Source organism: Pimephales promelas, chromosome 16 (assembly GCF_988280905.1).
Source record: "Pimephales promelas chromosome 16, fPimPro1.hap1.1, whole genome shotgun sequence".
Lineage (NCBI taxonomy): Eukaryota > Metazoa > Chordata > Actinopteri > Cypriniformes > Leuciscidae > Pimephales > Pimephales promelas.
Window position 1 is genome coordinate 3,308,520 of NC_142784.1, and position 17,365 is coordinate 3,325,884.

At 41.1% G+C, this 17,365-nt stretch overlaps 1 protein-coding gene and 1 pseudogene across 3 annotated transcripts in view; one reads left to right on the forward strand and one right to left on the reverse strand.

Moving 5' to 3' along the window:
* elna (elastin a) overlaps positions 1–505 on the reverse strand; it is a 146,415-nt gene extending 145,910 nt beyond the window's left edge. The window contains exons 1-2 of one of the 3 annotated variants that reach the window (XM_039654104.2): positions 395–505; positions 1–31 (exon numbers count right to left, since the gene is read on the reverse strand). In XM_039654104.2, coding sequence (XP_039510038.2) covers positions 1–31; positions 395–444 — 81 coding nt within the window. In that variant the 5' untranslated portion in view covers positions 445–505. The remainder of the gene's footprint in view (positions 32–394) is intronic. The other 2 variants (XM_039654109.2, XM_039654108.2) reach the window with 2 other exon arrangements.
* A 6,007-nt stretch (positions 506–6,512) lies between these two features.
* On the forward strand, positions 6,513–17,365 carry LOC148971934 (uncharacterized; annotated as a pseudogene).

Consider the following 17,365-nt stretch of genomic DNA (forward strand, 5'->3'; position numbering starts at 1 on the left):
CTTTGGAGGACTTTCACCACTATCATCATCTCTGTAAAAAAAAATATATATATATATATATATATATATATATATATTATTATTATTCTGATATAAATGGGGCAACTTTTATCAAGACACCAATAATCTAGCAAGCTTAAAAAGCTTGCATCTTGCATTTATGGAAGGGGAGTTCAGTTAGAAATTGGTGTTAGCTAAGCTGCAGTTGCCCATCTACAAGGATGTTTATTTGTCACATACATAGATTTTTAGGTGCAAAACTGTTGGTGAGCTAGTAAGCTAACTTAATGCTAATGCTAACGATCTCGAGCAAGCTAATACTAACGTTCGCAAACAAACCTTGGCAAACAAGCTGGTTTACATTAGCTAGCTAATGATATGTGCTTCAACTTACCGATCTCTTCTTGTGCTGGCATCTGTACTTTTGCGTTTTTTGGGCGCCATCGCCGGCTTCAAATGCCCGTGAGTCCTCAGCTCTGTGTTCAGGCTACAGAGCTAAGAGGTGGGTTTTGATTGGTCCGTCCGTGTTCATTCAGGGTTTTGATTGGATATTGATTCTACTGGAGATAGAACCTTATAATCCCAACTCGGTTTATGTTTTGGGAGATGGAACCTTTTTATTTTATTAATAACTACTAACAACATATTTTTTTTTACAAAAATAACACCACCCAGGCATTAACAAACACCCAATGAATCAGATTATGTCAAAAACTCAATTTTGTCCAAAAGTGGAGATAGAACCTTATAATTCTAAGCTCACGAACTGCAGCTTTAAGATTTGCCTGATGATGTCTTCCTTGTTATTCCAAAAACAGTGATTCTGCGCAGTCCACAAATGTATTTTTGAGAAATTCTCCCTCTGTAGCAGGCCTCTTTGCTTGTGCAATATTCCAAGCTATTCTGAATGAGGCCTCTGTAATATTGTCAGCTCTTTTAACAATGCTGCGGAACATGCATCTCTGGGCATTAAAACCAGCTAGCAATGTCTGTACCTTTCGACTCCTGACTGAGCTGCTATGTGGATATGCAACGCTGAAATCGGAATGAAGCTGCTCATGGTGGCGTTGCAGATTAGCTCGCTTTAATACAGCTTTTTTTGTCAAATGAGACACATCGGTTTGCCACCTATATCCGCAAAGGCGAATTCCATTTGCCACGCAGGTTTGAAAACTCTGTTTTTATTGTCAACCTTCATTTTCTTTGAAGCCATCGATATGTAATGTACAGTACAAACACACATACAGTATTTTCACAAGGTTTAGATCACTGATGGGGTTTCGCTATGATTCAGCGCCGACGAATAAGCTCTCTTAATTTCCGCGGGTTCAGTTATAGCACCACAACCTTAAAGGTACATACCCAGTTTTCACACAACTTTTTTTATAGCCTTCATGAGCAGATGTTGAGGGCCATTAAATATATATTATCTTTATATTTTAATATTTAACAATTATTTATTAGGCCTATAATATATCTATAGCCTACAAAAATGTTCCAATATTTATTATATTTTTTCTTAATGTTTTTACTCAGGGTCACTTTACAAAGTTATTTTTAGCTTACTACTAATAATAGGCCCACTATTAGCCCAGTACATCTAACTTAAAGAAACACTCCACCGTTTTTTGAAATAGGGGTTATTTCACCGTCTCCCCTGCAAATGCATTTTTGTCTCAGTAGCCACATGCATGGTATGGCAGCGGTTCACCCCTCCGCTACGCACTCCACTTGCCCCTCGCTCACCCCAAACAAAGGAAAAAATTCTGCATGTATTTGTATTTCACTTTTTGCTTAGACTACAACCTTACCTTACAAAGAACTAAAGACCAACAACAACATTTTCCAAACAGAAATGTTTCATTTCAAATGACAAATTAGGCCTAGCCTAGGCTATGTAAGAACAGGAATATAGCCTACTACACAAAAAGTCCTGTAAAATTAAACAAATAAATGGGCCAAATAATATAAATAAAAATTATATAAACAAAAATACACATAAAAGTTTTAAAAATAAAAATTAACCATAGGCCAGAATTTTGATAACTGAACTTTTCCTCAACTATATCCATTGTACACACAAACTGCTGTAAAATTAAACGAATAAATGGGCCTAATAATATAACTAAAAATTATATAAACAAAAATATACATAAATGTTTAAAAGTAAATTAACTATTAGGCCAGAATTTTGATAAGCCTAACTGAACATTTTCGCAGCCCGCACTATTAAAATTTAACTTGGCTTAGGCCTATATCAATTGTAAAAAAAAAAAAAAATGCTGTAAAATTAAAGAGTACCTATCATGGATTTTTGAAAATGACTGTTCATGCAGTGTGGAATATAGCTCTAAGGGAATGAAAACATCCTGCAAAGATTTATATCTGAAAGTGCACCGTATGTAAAGTTATTGTCTTTCAAATGTGAGAGTCGACTCTGAGTCTATGAAATGAACTGTTTTTGAAACGAGTCATTAGCTGTTACATCGTGACGTAGACTTGAAGTGACGTCAAGAACACATTCAAATACTTCAGCTGAATCGCATCATGTCGAGAAGACGCTGTGTTCTACATTGCAAAGACAGTTCAGCCACTTGTTTCCATTGTCCAGGGACGAGCATGTGAAGAATCAGTGGTCAGAGTTCATATTTGCAATGCCCGAACCTTGTGTTCTCATCATTTTAATGAGGAATCATTCAAAATTCAAAAACATAAATGAATTCAAATGTGTTGATTCGCAAGCCGGTTGTTCCTGAAGGAGGGCTCAGTATCCAGTGTATATGCAGATCTCATGAAGTAGCATGTGTATGACACGCAATTCATATTTCCATTTTTGGCATGCTATCAAGACGCATAATCGCTTTTCAGCGTGTTTATGAACGCCGTTGACTTAACGTTATTACTGTATATATAAATATATGACTTGCCTCAACCTCGTCCCTAAACCTAACAGTCACTGGGGTTAAAGGGTTAGTTCACCCAAAAATGAAAATTCTGTCAGTATTTACTCACCCTCATGTTGTTCCAACCCCGTAAGACCTTCGTTCATCTTCGGAACACAAATTAAGATATTTAAGATATTAAGATCGCTCCTGCATACAGTCCATAGGCTTCTTGAGGGACTGGCTCTTGCTGTCCCCGAAAAGTCATTAAAGACATCGTTAAAATAGTCCAAGTGACTACAAGGGCTCAATCTTAAGTTTATCAAACGACGAGAACACTTTTGTGTGCAAAAAAACAACAAAAATAACGACTTTATTTCAACTATTCACTTCCTTCTCCATGAGCCTGTAAGTCAGTTAACGTAGTGTGATTGCGTAGAGCTACGTCACACGTAGGCTCACTATAGTCACTTGGACTATTTTAACGATGTCTTTAATGACTTTCGAGGACAGCAAGAGCCAGTCCCTCAAGAAGCCTATGGACTAGTATGCAGGAGCGATCTTAATATCTTAAATATCTTAATTTGTGTTCCGAAGATGAATGAAGGTCTTACGGGGTTGGAACAACATGAGGGTGAGGAAATACTGACAGAATTTTCATTTTTGGGTGAACTAACCCTTTAATGGCATTTATGACTGTCCCTTACCATCCTAGAAAAAAAAAGATCGCTCCCCAGATGTAGATGTACATTTTGCTTCGTTTCGCGTGGACATTTGACGGCGTGTACAGACACGCGGAATCACTCGGACGTTAATGGCGTAGACGTACACGCATACACGTGAATACACGCGGATAGCTCAAAATGCATAGAGATAACATGCCACTTGACTCGAAAGTGGCGTGTATGTTTACGCAAAAGTCATGATGTCATGTTGGTATATGGATCAGGTTCGTCCACCTCCGAATCACAATCTGTAAGTAATATTAATAATGTTTGCTGTTGTTTTCTGTAGCATGCACAATATATTTATATTGTGTTGTGTGTGTTGTGTACACTCTGCGCAGCTTCTAAGCGGGGTAAAGTTAGTTTTGTTTTTGATATTCACCAGACATTCATTGAAAAATGGCAATTACCTCCTAAACGACTTAGCCAAATATGACTTCGCTCTATATAATAAGCACTGCCCCTCAAAAGCCGCCGCAATGTGAGTTTCGGCGGGAAAGCTCGCTCTTGACGGAGACGCGATTAAGGGACCGTGTGGAAAGTGCACTTTTTCTGACACGTTTGTTCAAACACTATATACAATTTTCAACACTTGACAAGCTATAATCCTGGTTATGGGTGTTCCGTTGCCGACAGTCTCTGCCTACGGTTTACCAATAACAACTGACTGGGTCATTTGACCAATCGCCGCAGATTCACGTCACTCAAAGGAGGTGTTTGGGAAAATGAATTGTTGAACGAATCATTTGGGAGTCGTTGAGCAAATCAGTTAAAAATAAATGCATATTACAAGACAAATAAAGTGTTTTTTATCCTTGCATGCACGTTAAACTGTTTTTGGGAACTCCTAAAACAAAAATAGGAACATTTCAAATGCTATGATAGGGTCTCTTTAAACGAATCAATGGGCCTAATTATATAAATAAAAATTTGGCTATAGGCCTACATCAAAATGTTAAATTAAAAGTAAATTAACTATTAGGCCAATAGGGCTGGGCAAAAAAATAAATTTTTCGATTAATCGTTTTTTAAAATGTGTTCGATTCAAAATCGATTCTCAACGGCCACGAATCGATTTTTTCCATATAAAGGGCTCGCGGACGCGGTGCTGCATCTTCTCGTCTCTCTGCACTAGGCAAGCGCTGCAGCTGTCGATACACACACGCGTTCAGGACTCGGGACATGACGGAATATTCACTTAACAATCGGGCCAGCATTGCATCGTAACCTATGATCGTAATTAACGTTTATCATTTTCACGTCTTTTTGTGTTTTACAAGCAATGTTAAACCATCCCATGCTCGCGCACCGTCAGAGATGTCTTTCACTGCGTGCACAGTACAGCCTAAATCTGCCTCACAAACAGCTCGCCAGAAACAAAATTTTTGTCCCTGGATTATATCACTTTAACAGTTAAAACACGCGACATTATGTCAAAATTCTGGTCTTGGTGAGTAACCTCGTAAAGACAGTCGGTAATGTCTTAAATTAGCATTAAACGCGTGTGACAGAAAGTTAATGAAACAGTAATGGATTCGCGCACTAGTTCTTGCAGTGTACACCTCGGTGCCCTCAGGAGGCCATTCTGCCAACCCCGCCACCCTTGGTGCTTCAGGGCCCAACGGTTTACGAGCACATGGCTCAGTGTCACCAGTGTCACTCAGTGTCACCGTTGTGTCAAACTTCCAACCTCTGAAGGGGGTTCAAAAACAGTCAGTTCGGTTGTTTCCTGCAGGTATGCTTCAGGTCACTGAAGTGACTGTTTCAATTACACCAGAGGCCAATCTCGAGAGTTTGGTTCTCGTCAGCCACGCTACAACAGGACGTTGCTCACGTTAGTGCATCCCGAGCATGCTCTGGTAATGGAGCAAAAAGTAAACACCAAGTTAGCTGAGGAAGCTACTGTATAGAGCAGGTGTATTCACCCGACAGAGAATCGAATTTTTACAGCCGTTACTTTATTGTTCTGAAAAAGGATGGTTCACATTGATAAGGTTTTACAACTTCGACCTGGGCACTAACCCAGGTTCACAGATGCTCTTCGTCTCAGTATTCACACAGACAGGCTCTGGTTCGTATGGCGTGTTGGGCATTCTTGTTCCCAAAGCAATCAACGCATCGTGAGTTCCCTCGAAAGGTAACGTCTCAGGTTACAACTGTAACCCTAGTTCCCTGAGTAGGGAACGAGACGATGCGTCACTTTGCCATACTTCCTACATCACTGTGGTCGACTTGCTTCAGCCTTTTTCGAAATGGTTCTGAACCAGATGTGCTTTTATCCTTTCCTGGTTTTGACATCACTCGTCCATAACGTCCGTTGGAAAATTGTTGTTGACTTTTAGTGGAATAGCAAGATTTGAACAGGAATAGCGACAATCTTGTCTCAGCAAACTAGCTTGTAATAGCTTCTGAGAGAGGTGGAGAATGTCAGGCGAGTCTTGGAAATGGATGAATGAAAAGCATTGCATTGAGGAGATGAAAGCATTTGTGATCCACATAAGCTGACCACACAGAAAAGCACAACGCCCAAGCGCATTTATCATGTACATCCTGTTAGTATGCAAACTGAGCCAAACATGTTTTGTGAGAGGAAACTGTTCACAGAACTATGCAATACATCACAACAAAAAGTCACAGCTGAATGTCAACGAGCTAGCGTCTGCGGAAACAATCCTTTAACCTGTCAAGTGAACTAATTCAAATCACTTTTTGTATTAAATGTTGCAGCTCCACCTTAGTGTCTCTTTATTACCATATAATGTACTTTCTTAACAAAGTGGCCAAAAACATAATGAGCATACCCTGCACAGACCCTTGTTTTTCTACAATCCTGAGTTCAAAGGAAGTGGATACGAATGAACATTTGCTTTGAGTAATATGGACCAGAGATCATCTAAAAACAGAGATGACAGATAAAAGGTCTGAGACAGAGAATGCTGAGACAGAGCCAAGAAGAAGTAAATTAGCGTCAAGTGTGAAAAAAAAAAAAAGCATGACCTGCAAATGATTCTGTTCTGTCCCTCCCCAACCAGGGCCTATTTACCAAGCCTGGCTCACCTCCCATTGTTTATCCCCTCTGTGTTTTGTCCTCAGAGCGGCACTTAAGTGTGTGTACCACTGCCTGCCTCCCAGCCAGAGCCTCTTCTACACCTTCACATCCAAGGAGGGAGAGAAAATTCCCTCGGCACTTGCGAAAAGTCGCACGCCAGGTCGGATGTTTGCTTAAACCAAGATCATATTGGATAAAAGGCTGGCCGCACCAGTGATGCTTTCTCAAATATCGCTCTCACGTCCCATCTTCCCTTTGAGCAGAAGAGAGTTGTTGTTTTTTTCAAACCAAGACCCTTCAAGGACCCCATTAACATGAGGGACCAACTTCAATCAAAATTCTTAAGATGCAGTCAGTGACCCCCGGCTCTCTTGACCCTAACCTGCTCCCTGACAGCTCAGAGTTCCCATAGTTTTCTTTTGGCTTTGTAATACAAGGCATGGTGTGAATAATTAATTTGACCTGAATTTCCACATTTTTCAGGGAGACATTCCTCTCGCTGACCTTAAAACAGAGGGTTACTCAAAGACATTTTGGGAAACATATTACAGATCTATTGGAATACCGCTGTTTGCTTCCCTGTAGAGTTTGTCTCATACTGATGTAGTTTCCAGACACAAGTGTTCAGAGTAACCTACCTCTGAGCAATGTTTCACAAACCAGCCAACACAAACCAAACTTCAACATCTCAGAATACAGGCCACAGAGCTCAGAGCAAAAGGTATTGAATTTGACTAATGCAACACAGGAACAATCCTCAGGACAGCTGTGTCATATTACATTTGGAGCCAACTATAACAAGGTTTGTCGTCTTAACAAGTGTTGGGCTTTAAACAAACTGCACAAATTATGTTTATTTTTTCAGAGACTGCATTTAAATAAAAAGGTTGGCATATTTAAAAATGCAACATTTTTGTGTACACATGCTGAAAATTCCAGGCACGTTTAACTTCAGTTGGATACAAAGGTGCAGCAGCAGACTTAATTACAGCAGACTTTGTTTTTGGCACACAGGGATCATGGAGATGTGTCATTTCTTGACCCCATTCTCACTATCTCTTGTACTGTTTTTCTATTTCACTCCACTTTCCTGTCCAGTGTGATTCTCACAAAGTTATGTTTGTGAAATATTCCACGACAAACTCAAAAGAAATAATCCATCTATCTCCCAAACCACTTGGCTAAGCAACCATTGCAGTTCAACAAGAAATCATATATTACATAAATTACAGCCTGTTTTAGGGTCATTTAAGGGATTGTTCACACAACAAATTCCGACTTCAATTACTAACCTTCGTGTCATTTCAAACTTTTATAACTTAGTATAATCTTAGACAGAAGGGAAAAAAATGTTGGTGTAAGAGGGGCTGTGGAACATAAGAGTAATGCGTGTAGGTTAAATGACTCCCACGATCTATCTTTTGGTTAAATGACCAAAAGAAACCAATGATTACAAAATTCAAGAAAAAACATACATGTTTTATTAAGAATAAGAAGATGAACATATTAGTAAAATAGAGTATTTCTAGAGTAACATAAACCAGTGGGTGTATAATCTTCAAGAAGACAGAAGGCCCAAAATAACAAGTAAAACTGACAATAAACCAAATATCAAACTAACTTCCTTCGAAGTATCCAAATCAAAATCCAGAAAATTACCAAAAATACATGAACAAAACAGAATGAACGTGATTTCAAAGAAAAGGGCAGGTCAACCCTACAAAACCCTATCACTGAAAAGAAAAGACATAACAGATTCTTAATCATGTAAAATGGTTTGAAAGCTGGAGAGGAGACAGCAGAAGTGTGGCTAGCCCGGAATCGCAACAGCTCAACTTCAGAGAGCGGAAGGGATAGTTTTAAACCTACATTAATCAAAGGGGTGGACCGGGGGATTCACATTCACCTGATAGGGAATGAGTGGGCGGTGATGGAGCTTGTGACGTGGATGGAATCCTGACAATATTAGTCTGGCTGCAAGTATACTTAGCATATTTTATTTTTAACAGGGTACCTTCTTTTGCATTTCTGCATTGAAAAAGTAATATCTTTTTAGAAGGCATAAGTGTTAGTGAAAGGTTAGAGCAGTTGTCTATTCAGTCAGTATTTATCTTTTAAGGCACCTTGTGAGATGGCTTGCTACTTTAAGTTTTGCATCTGGTCATTTTGCAGTGTTCTGGTTGCATTATATTTTATGTGGTGCTGAATGTGTCTGTCATAAGAATAATGGTCAAAAATGTGTTCATTGTCATATAAATAAACAATGCGTCCTTCTCAAAATATGCAGCATATTTTTTTCCCCACAAAAATTCTGGTGTGAAATGTGTCCTTTTTTTACTTAGATTAAAAAAAGAACACATGTCTACAATCAAACTGGAACTTGTTTTACAGTTAGGCAATTCCAGCATCCTTTTCTCTCCCAAGATTCACAAGTTTTACCTATGGTTTCAATCACACATTTACATGTCTTCTAGCTTCAGGGCATTGCAGTGGAAATCTATGCAGGCTTGTCCTGCACCTGGGAGCTCTCAAATACCATTTTGCAGGATGATGTCACATTGTGTAGCTTGAGGGAGCCAGTCCTTCAGCAACTAATGAGTGAGAACAATGACTACTGTGCTTTTGCATGCCAACCACTGCAGGTCCTGCTAGCAGCATGCCAACACCTCCTAGAGCGCAGACCTCTTTCTGTGAGACCCCTCTGTGTGACAGCCAGACACCTGCATGAGAAATTTCAAGGACTTAAACGACATTGCTGGGAATAAATCACTAGCTCGTTGGTATTCTTTCTGCAGTCGTATTGCTAAATGAGCCCTAGGGGGCACAAAGGCTATCCATTTCAAATCATGCTCCAGTTCTCCAGTTCAGATTTAGAATGCTGCATACAGTTACTGTCCTATTTATTGCTGTTATTGATTATGACAGTATTCTTTAGTTTTTATATGTATAGGCATATTTCACACCACGTCCATTATGTGGCAAAGAAGGGGTCTCTTCAACGGGTTTGTCTGTTTATTTTACAGATTTTTTTATTTGTTTTCAGATTATTACAAATTAAATATTAAGTAAAATAAATGTAAATGTTATAAGTCTAAATTCATATACTTATACCATTTAAAACAAACCAGGCTGAAAACATAAATGGAAAAATAAAGGAAAAAATAAAGAAATTATACAACTTACAGCAAGTAAAACAGCTGAACACAAAACAAACAAAATGAAGCAAAATGAAACCAAAGTCATCAATGCTAATCAAACATAAATGTCGTTAATGAGTTAACTGAAGTTCAGGAGAGAGGCCACAACTCAACTAATCAGCTCGTTCCCCATCTGTATATACAGCGAACCCACCTTCATTGCATCGTTCGTCTCAGTTTCTCGACATGGATCCGAAGCTGCAGATCAACCCCTCCAACTCCGAAGACGATTTATTCCAAATCGCTCCACCGTCACAGATAAGATCTTCACAACAATTCCAAGGCAGCCAAAATTCACACCGGCCGCGTTCTGCTGTGGAAATCCCTCAGACCCATGGGCATTCACATAGTTCATCATCGAAGATTTCTCCAACCCCGACTCAACTAACGAGAACTAACATCAACAATCGCCACAGGCACGAAAGCCGGTGATCGCTCTCCTCGTCAACCCCGTCATCATTCTTCAAACCACAGCCATTCTCAGCACACTTACGCTAAGTCTCCCAGACTAGAGACTAACATTAGGGATTGGACCGTGGCTCGCCTTCAGCGAGCTCTTAAGGATAAAGGCATCCGATTCCACCGATCGGACAATAAATCAATCTTATTTCAGCTTTACAAAACGTCCACTAACAATTCTACCAAAAATCCCGAGCCTCCAACGCTTCCGGCATTCACACGCGATCCTCCCATCGTGACCCATGACGTCACCACGCTGCCTTCACAATGGCCTCAGCCAGCAGCATCTGCACCACCTAGTGGAGACCAAGTACCACTACCTTCTACATCTGCCTCTTCTACCTTAGATTTATCCAATTTCATGACATCTTTTCTTGCATATTTAAGCTCACAAACAGCTCCAAATCCTCACGGACATTCATCCCATCATCCATTCCTCTACCCTTCCTTCCGGCTTTAACAGCCACACGGCTCCTGTTATTTCCGATTCTTCCCTACAAATTAACGCAAATCAAGTCCCTCATGCAGAAAACCCAGGACATCTACCTCTCTGCGGACCTTTTCAACCTGCCCCCACTCCTTCCTAAAACCCAACTAACCTATCCTTTTATCCACTCTTGATGCAGAACTTTACTGTCGGATCTTCGCAGCTCGCACTTCAATGTCCTGCAAACTATGTGGAGCCCCATCTCATCCAGCCTCAACATGCACCATCACACCCTCTCAGTCCCAACCCTCCTCCACAAGCAAAACATCAATATTCAATAGATTATCCACAGCAGCCCCACCACCTCCTCTAAATCCAAAACCCATCAACATACACCCCACAGTCAATGTTTCTCTTCCTAAAGGCATCGACAAAATAGGACGACCGATCCTCTACCAAGGAGGCAGAATGGTATGCAACAACTTCAACCATCTCGGCTGCTCTCTTTCCAACTGCAGATTCCTACACACTTGCTCATTCTGCGGAGGCGCTCACTCAAGGGCCTCTTGCCCCCACAACCCAACAGCTCTACCCGATTGACTTTTAAAGTATCTCGGTACCACTGCCTTACTAGACCACCCAGATAGAGAGTTTGTAGATTTCCTCATCAATGGATTCAAAAACGGCTTCCTTCCAGGTATAGAGATAGTCCCAGACACCTCTCATCTCTCCCATAACCTCCAGTCCGCTCTCTACGAACCAGACATCGTCGACACAAGAAGTCCAAGAAGGATTTATGATAGGCCCATTTAAAGAACCTCCATTCTTTCCCTTTCGCATCAGTCCCATCAGAATCGCCACCAGAAAATACTCCAGGAAAAAAAAGAGATTAATCATCGACCTGTCCTCCCCCCATGGCTCACACATTCCCAGCATTAATAGCATCATTCCAGCACTAGACTTCTCCATGAAATACGCTTCCATCGACCAAGCCATCACTCTCATCCGCAAGGCAGGCCACGGAGCATGGCTCTCAAAAGCAGACATCACCAGTGCTTTTGGGCACCAGTCATGCCCATTCACCCAGACTTCTGGCGTTTCTTTGGAATATTCTGGAAAAGGAGCTTATTATTTTTTCAGTGCGCCTCACCTTCGGCTGCAGAAGCAGCCCCAAAATCTTCGACTCCCTCTCAGAGGCCTTATGTTGGATTCTCATCGATAACCACAGGCTTCCCTACGTCCTCCATCTGCTTGACGTCTTCCTCATCATCACACCTGCATTCACACCTCCTTATGCAGGACTTTCTTCCCTCATCAAAGTGTTCTCCGAACTAGGCGTACCCATTTCAAAAGAAAAGGCATTGGCGCCATGCACCTCCATCGAGTTTTTAGGCATCACCCTAGACTCCATCTCCTTCCAAGCTTCTCTACCTCCAGAGAAAACACAACATATCTCATTGCTTCTATCAAACTATCTCCTAGCAGACAGGTGCACAAAGCAACAGCTGCTAGCCCTCCTTGGCCACCTCAACTACGCCATTAGAATAATTCCCCAGGGGAAATCTTTCCTGTCCCACCTACTATTAAAAGCAGCAACAATCCTCTCTCTACACGACAAAGTCACCCTGGATGAAGCCTGCAAAATGGAAATACGGCTCTGGCAGCAATTTCTGTCTTCGTGGAATGGCATATCCTTCTTTTACAATGACTATGTCACACAGCCAGTAGACATTCAGCTGTACACAGACGCAGCGCCCTCCACCTGATTTGGCGGCTATTGCAGCTCCATTCAGACCTACCTATCCGGAATTAACTTTATCTACAAACTCACCACTGGCGACCAATGCCACTATATTTCTCACTATCACATATCTTTGCTCATTAGAGGTCTATGGAAACAAGAACTAGTACTCACCACTAAACACTTGCCCTTAAACTCTGACCTCCTGAGCCAATGCATTCACACATTGCGTTCCGGCTACTTGAGCCATTCGATTCACCAAACCTTAGAATGTATGTTCTTTCTCGCATTCTTTGGCTTCCTGAGATGCTTAGAATTTGCCCCGTCGACTTCAGTCTTCAATCCAGCACTTCATCCCTGCCTCTCAGACATCACTGCTCACATACCAGATTATCTGATATATACCCTAAGGAGAAGCAAAACCGACCAATTCAGAGAGTCACTCCGATCTACATTTTTCACCTCAATTCCTTTCTCAGCCCTTATGAGCCACTTTCAGAATACATTCTTTCCAGATACGCCAACCGTTCATCTACCCAAGAACCACTTTTCCTTACAGAAAATAAAAGATGGTCACGAGATTCTGGTTTAACAAACATGAAAATTACTCTGTCCATTCATTTCGGATTGGAGCAGCTACTACGGCTGCCAGCATGAGCATCTCGGACAAGACTATCAGAGTCCTAGGCCGCTGGTCATCCGAAGCATACCGCTTATACATCTGTAACAACCTTAACGATCTCTGTCAAGTTCAAGCCCGCATCGGCTCATCCAAACCTTTGGGAGTCTTTAAGTAACTCAGCTTACTACCGACCGAGACGAAGCCCCCACTCTGAGTCTCCCCAGACTAGACTCCCTGATCAGCCAGACGACGGATCACGACATCCTTTCCCCCATCCCTTTCGACCCATACCACTCCATTCGCTAATTTTGCGTAGTTGTGGCGTGGCCCACGCTAGTGAAATGTAGTTAATGAGTTAACTGAAGTTCGGGAGAGCAGGCTTGTGCAAAATTCAGAATTTCAGAATTGGCCTCCATTCAATTCATGAATTGAAATTTGAATTGAATTGACTCCGCCCCCCAAGAAGTTGAATTTGAATTAGAATGACAGGAAGTGGAATTAAATTCATGGCAATTCAAAGAAATTCCACACCTTCACACAATATAAAGAATGTGTTGAATCTCACATAGGGGAAAATGGGGCACAACGTAACGCTTTTAGACTTTCTCAGTTTGTGCAAATCTATTTAGAGTATTTGTTTTTTTTCCCACATTAATTTCCTACATGTCTAGTACAATTATGTGGTTTTGTTTTATTAATACAGTGTATACTTTTTTCTTGATTTACCCTGAAAGAAATGTTAAATGTGACAACATGCCCCATAGGTGGGGAACATTGTAACATGAGGGGTCATATATATACAATATACAAGTCAAACCAAAATTAACTTTTTTTAATTTAATTTTTGATTTTGACAGCAAACACACAACAGCTATACAGCATAGTTCAAAACAAAGTAATAATTAATAATTTCTGAACATTGACTTTCAGTCTTTATTTACATGTTTCTCATGTTTTCTCAAAAGAATTCATAAAAGTATAGAATATAATAGCATATTTCTAATAGGGGCACAATGTAACACAGTGTGACAACATGCCCCAAGTGCACAACTGGGGTTTAAACCCTGCTAGTGTCTTCTGCTAGTTAGCGAAGCATTAAATTACTATATCAACTCTTAAACTACAGATTAGAGATTAAAAAATATCAGATTTGTCTAATTTTAATTAAACACAAAAATAGAGATGAAAAACTTAAGTAGGAAATGTACTTTTGCTATGGTTAAATAAATGTTCAGTGATATCTTACAAAGATCTCTGAATTTTGGCGCAATTTTTTCTCTGTATAGTGTTGAAATGGCAACTTTTAAATACATCAAGTTTCGTCATGCTAGCGTGTGGAAGTATTTAAAACAAGTGCGTTAGCCCCGCGTTACGTTGTGCCCCGCACTCCCCTACAGTCAGGGTTAGGAAGGTTACTTTGGAAACGTAAATGCTCACTGTTATAAGTTAACCCATTATAAATGTGGTTTAGATTAATTTATTTGTATAATATGCAATCATATCTGACATATATTGTGAAGCTACATTGTTTAACACTTCACTTAAAATATCTATATGAATTTCTTAGAATTTTTATCGAATTGTAATTCAGCTTCCTTTAATTCAAATTCGAATTGTAATTCTAGACCCTGTTTTTGACATCAATTCAAATTCAATTCAAATTCAAGAATTCAATTGGAATTCACCTTTGGCTAAGCCCCGCCCCCCTTAGTTACTGTTGCTACATCCATCAAACTTCATCTGCACTCTGCATGTCTTATGCTGTAACAGCTCTTCCTGCTGAAATGTTATCAGACTTTTATAAAGCACTAAAAGCAGCAAATAAAGTGTCCAATAGAAGTAGGCAAAAGAGGCTGCAATATGCGTTTGAAGGCTATATTCAAGACATACAGGTGAAACGCAAGATACAACAAGGCATCCAAAATAGAGGCAAAAGCATAACGTTACCGATCACAGTCAAAAAATGAACCACCGCAATTTCTACTAATCTAGACGGAGGCTGGGACTAACAATATCAGGGAGCAACACTGTTCATGCAAAGCTGGGTAGGTCTCTATTCACTTCTATAATCGTTATTACAAAGAAAACGAACTTCACGTATAAGGTTGTGTTTATTAGCAGCGTGGCTAGCGTATCAACAACCGGTATGAGAACCGAAATCATAACCTAAAACATTATAAAACGGTCTAACTAGTATAACTTCACACTTACAGTAAGGTTAGAAGTAAAAAAAAAATGTGCTTGTTGATCTTTGCGGGGTTTAGCTGACTGAGGACATCCACACAGTTTCCAAAGACGACACTTGTCAGGATTTTACTTCGGTTTTGGGAAGGGAAAAAATGGACACCCCCCTCCAACCTCTCTGGGAAACGTGTATCTGTGTTACAAATGCCCGAGGCACAACGTTTAACAATATTTTGGATAAAACTACGACGGTAATAGCCTGCCGAGACCAAAAATATGAGACACCTGTGTTGAAAGTCAATAGAGCACTGTGAAAAAGTGTCCGACCTCTGTGGGAGCTCGTTCTTGGCTGCGCTGTGATTGGTCAATCTACATTCTAGGGTGTGGCTTAGCCAAAGGTGAATTTAGTAGTCATTCTCGATTCAATTCTGAATTGTGCACAAGCCTGCGGGAGAGGGGCCACGCCTCAACTAATCTGCTTGTTCCCCGTCTGTATATTTACAGCGAACCCACCTTCATTGCATCGTTCGTCTCAGTTTCTCGACCCCACCCACCCCTCCACTTCCAACTCATGCATTCACCTCCCCCTGACCCCCCCCCCCCTCTTTATCTAACACCCCTTTTTTACTTCCACAGGCTGCATCCAGGGGGGCTTTAAGTAACTCAGCTTACTACCGACCAAGACGAAGCCCCCACTCTGAGTTTCCCCGGACTAGACTCCCTGATCAGCAAGACGACGGATCACGATATCCTTTCCTCCATCCCTTTCGACCCATACCACTCCATTCGCTAATTCTGCGTAGTTGTGGCGTGGCCCACACTAGTGAAACCATAATCAGAAAACCCAATCTGGCAAACAAACGTCAGATGGGGAAAGGTAAAGTGGGTTGAGGGATAGTGTCACAAAGTGACAAACCCAGCGGAACAAATTTCCGCTGGGAGTGTGTTTCCCCTCGGGACAATTTCACTGACACACCGTGCTGGTCTGCTTGTTGTCAGTTGCCATGACAGCGGAAGCTGATGAGCTAAGCTGTACCAGGTGCAGTGTGTTTGGTGTAAGGGTTTGTGTTTGGGAGACATGGCCTGATGAAGCAGTTAAAAGGCAAAGAAAGAGGCATTCAAGCGTGGTACTCCCCCGGGAGAAATCTATTCTTTGGCAGTGGCTTGAAATTGCTGGGATAGTTTGGAGCGGTTGTAAGGATCTGGCTGGAAAAGAGGTGCAACGGTGATTGTGAGAATACAAGCTGGAGATGTGAAAACAGATGTGAAGTGAGTGAATTGTGGAGATTGAGTCAAGACTGGAGAACGTTATCATTCTTGAGAGGAAGATAAGTAATGAAACACCGGATCTGTGCGAATGTATGCCTTGCACTGAATTGAATAAGGAATTGTGAAGTGTATTGACCACAAGTATAATTGTCACTTAAGAGTGTGAATTTTTGCATCATTGCAACTCTGTTATCTTCTTCTGAGTGTGAAAGAGTATTGAAGACGCTGTTTCCCATGACGTGAGAAGTCCTCTGCATCTCTTAACTTCTGAGCGTTGATTCAGCGTAACAGTGGAAGGATTGATCTCTGGGTGACTGCTGGCCTTAATGCACTGAGATTTGAGAGTGGATAGTTTGCAGTGCGTGGACGCATATGTTTATTTAACCGCCAGTATTTCCCCAGTTCACGTTCTTGCCCAGTGTTTGCGGAACGAAGCCCTCAGTGTTGAATGTGTATGTTCCACTCCGGCCACAAACTCCTGATGATACTGAAGAGGAGTGTGATTGCCCTGTTTTAACTTGTTCTGTCTATTTAAATAGAAGACCCTTCTGCCACTGCCTTCTTGTGTGCTGCCTGTACAGAGGAGAGACACACCCCAGCCGTAGTGCTGCTTGTTTGGAACAGCCCAGTCCAGCCGTAAGCCCGATTTCCCCATTATACGAAGGGATCATGTTTGCTCTTGTATCAGATGCTCTGTCTATTTAAATAGAAAACCCTTCTGCCACTGCCTTCTTGTGTGCTGCCTGTACGGAGGAGAGACACACCCCAGCCTTAGTGCTGCTTGTTCAGAACTACCCGCCCCAGCTGTAA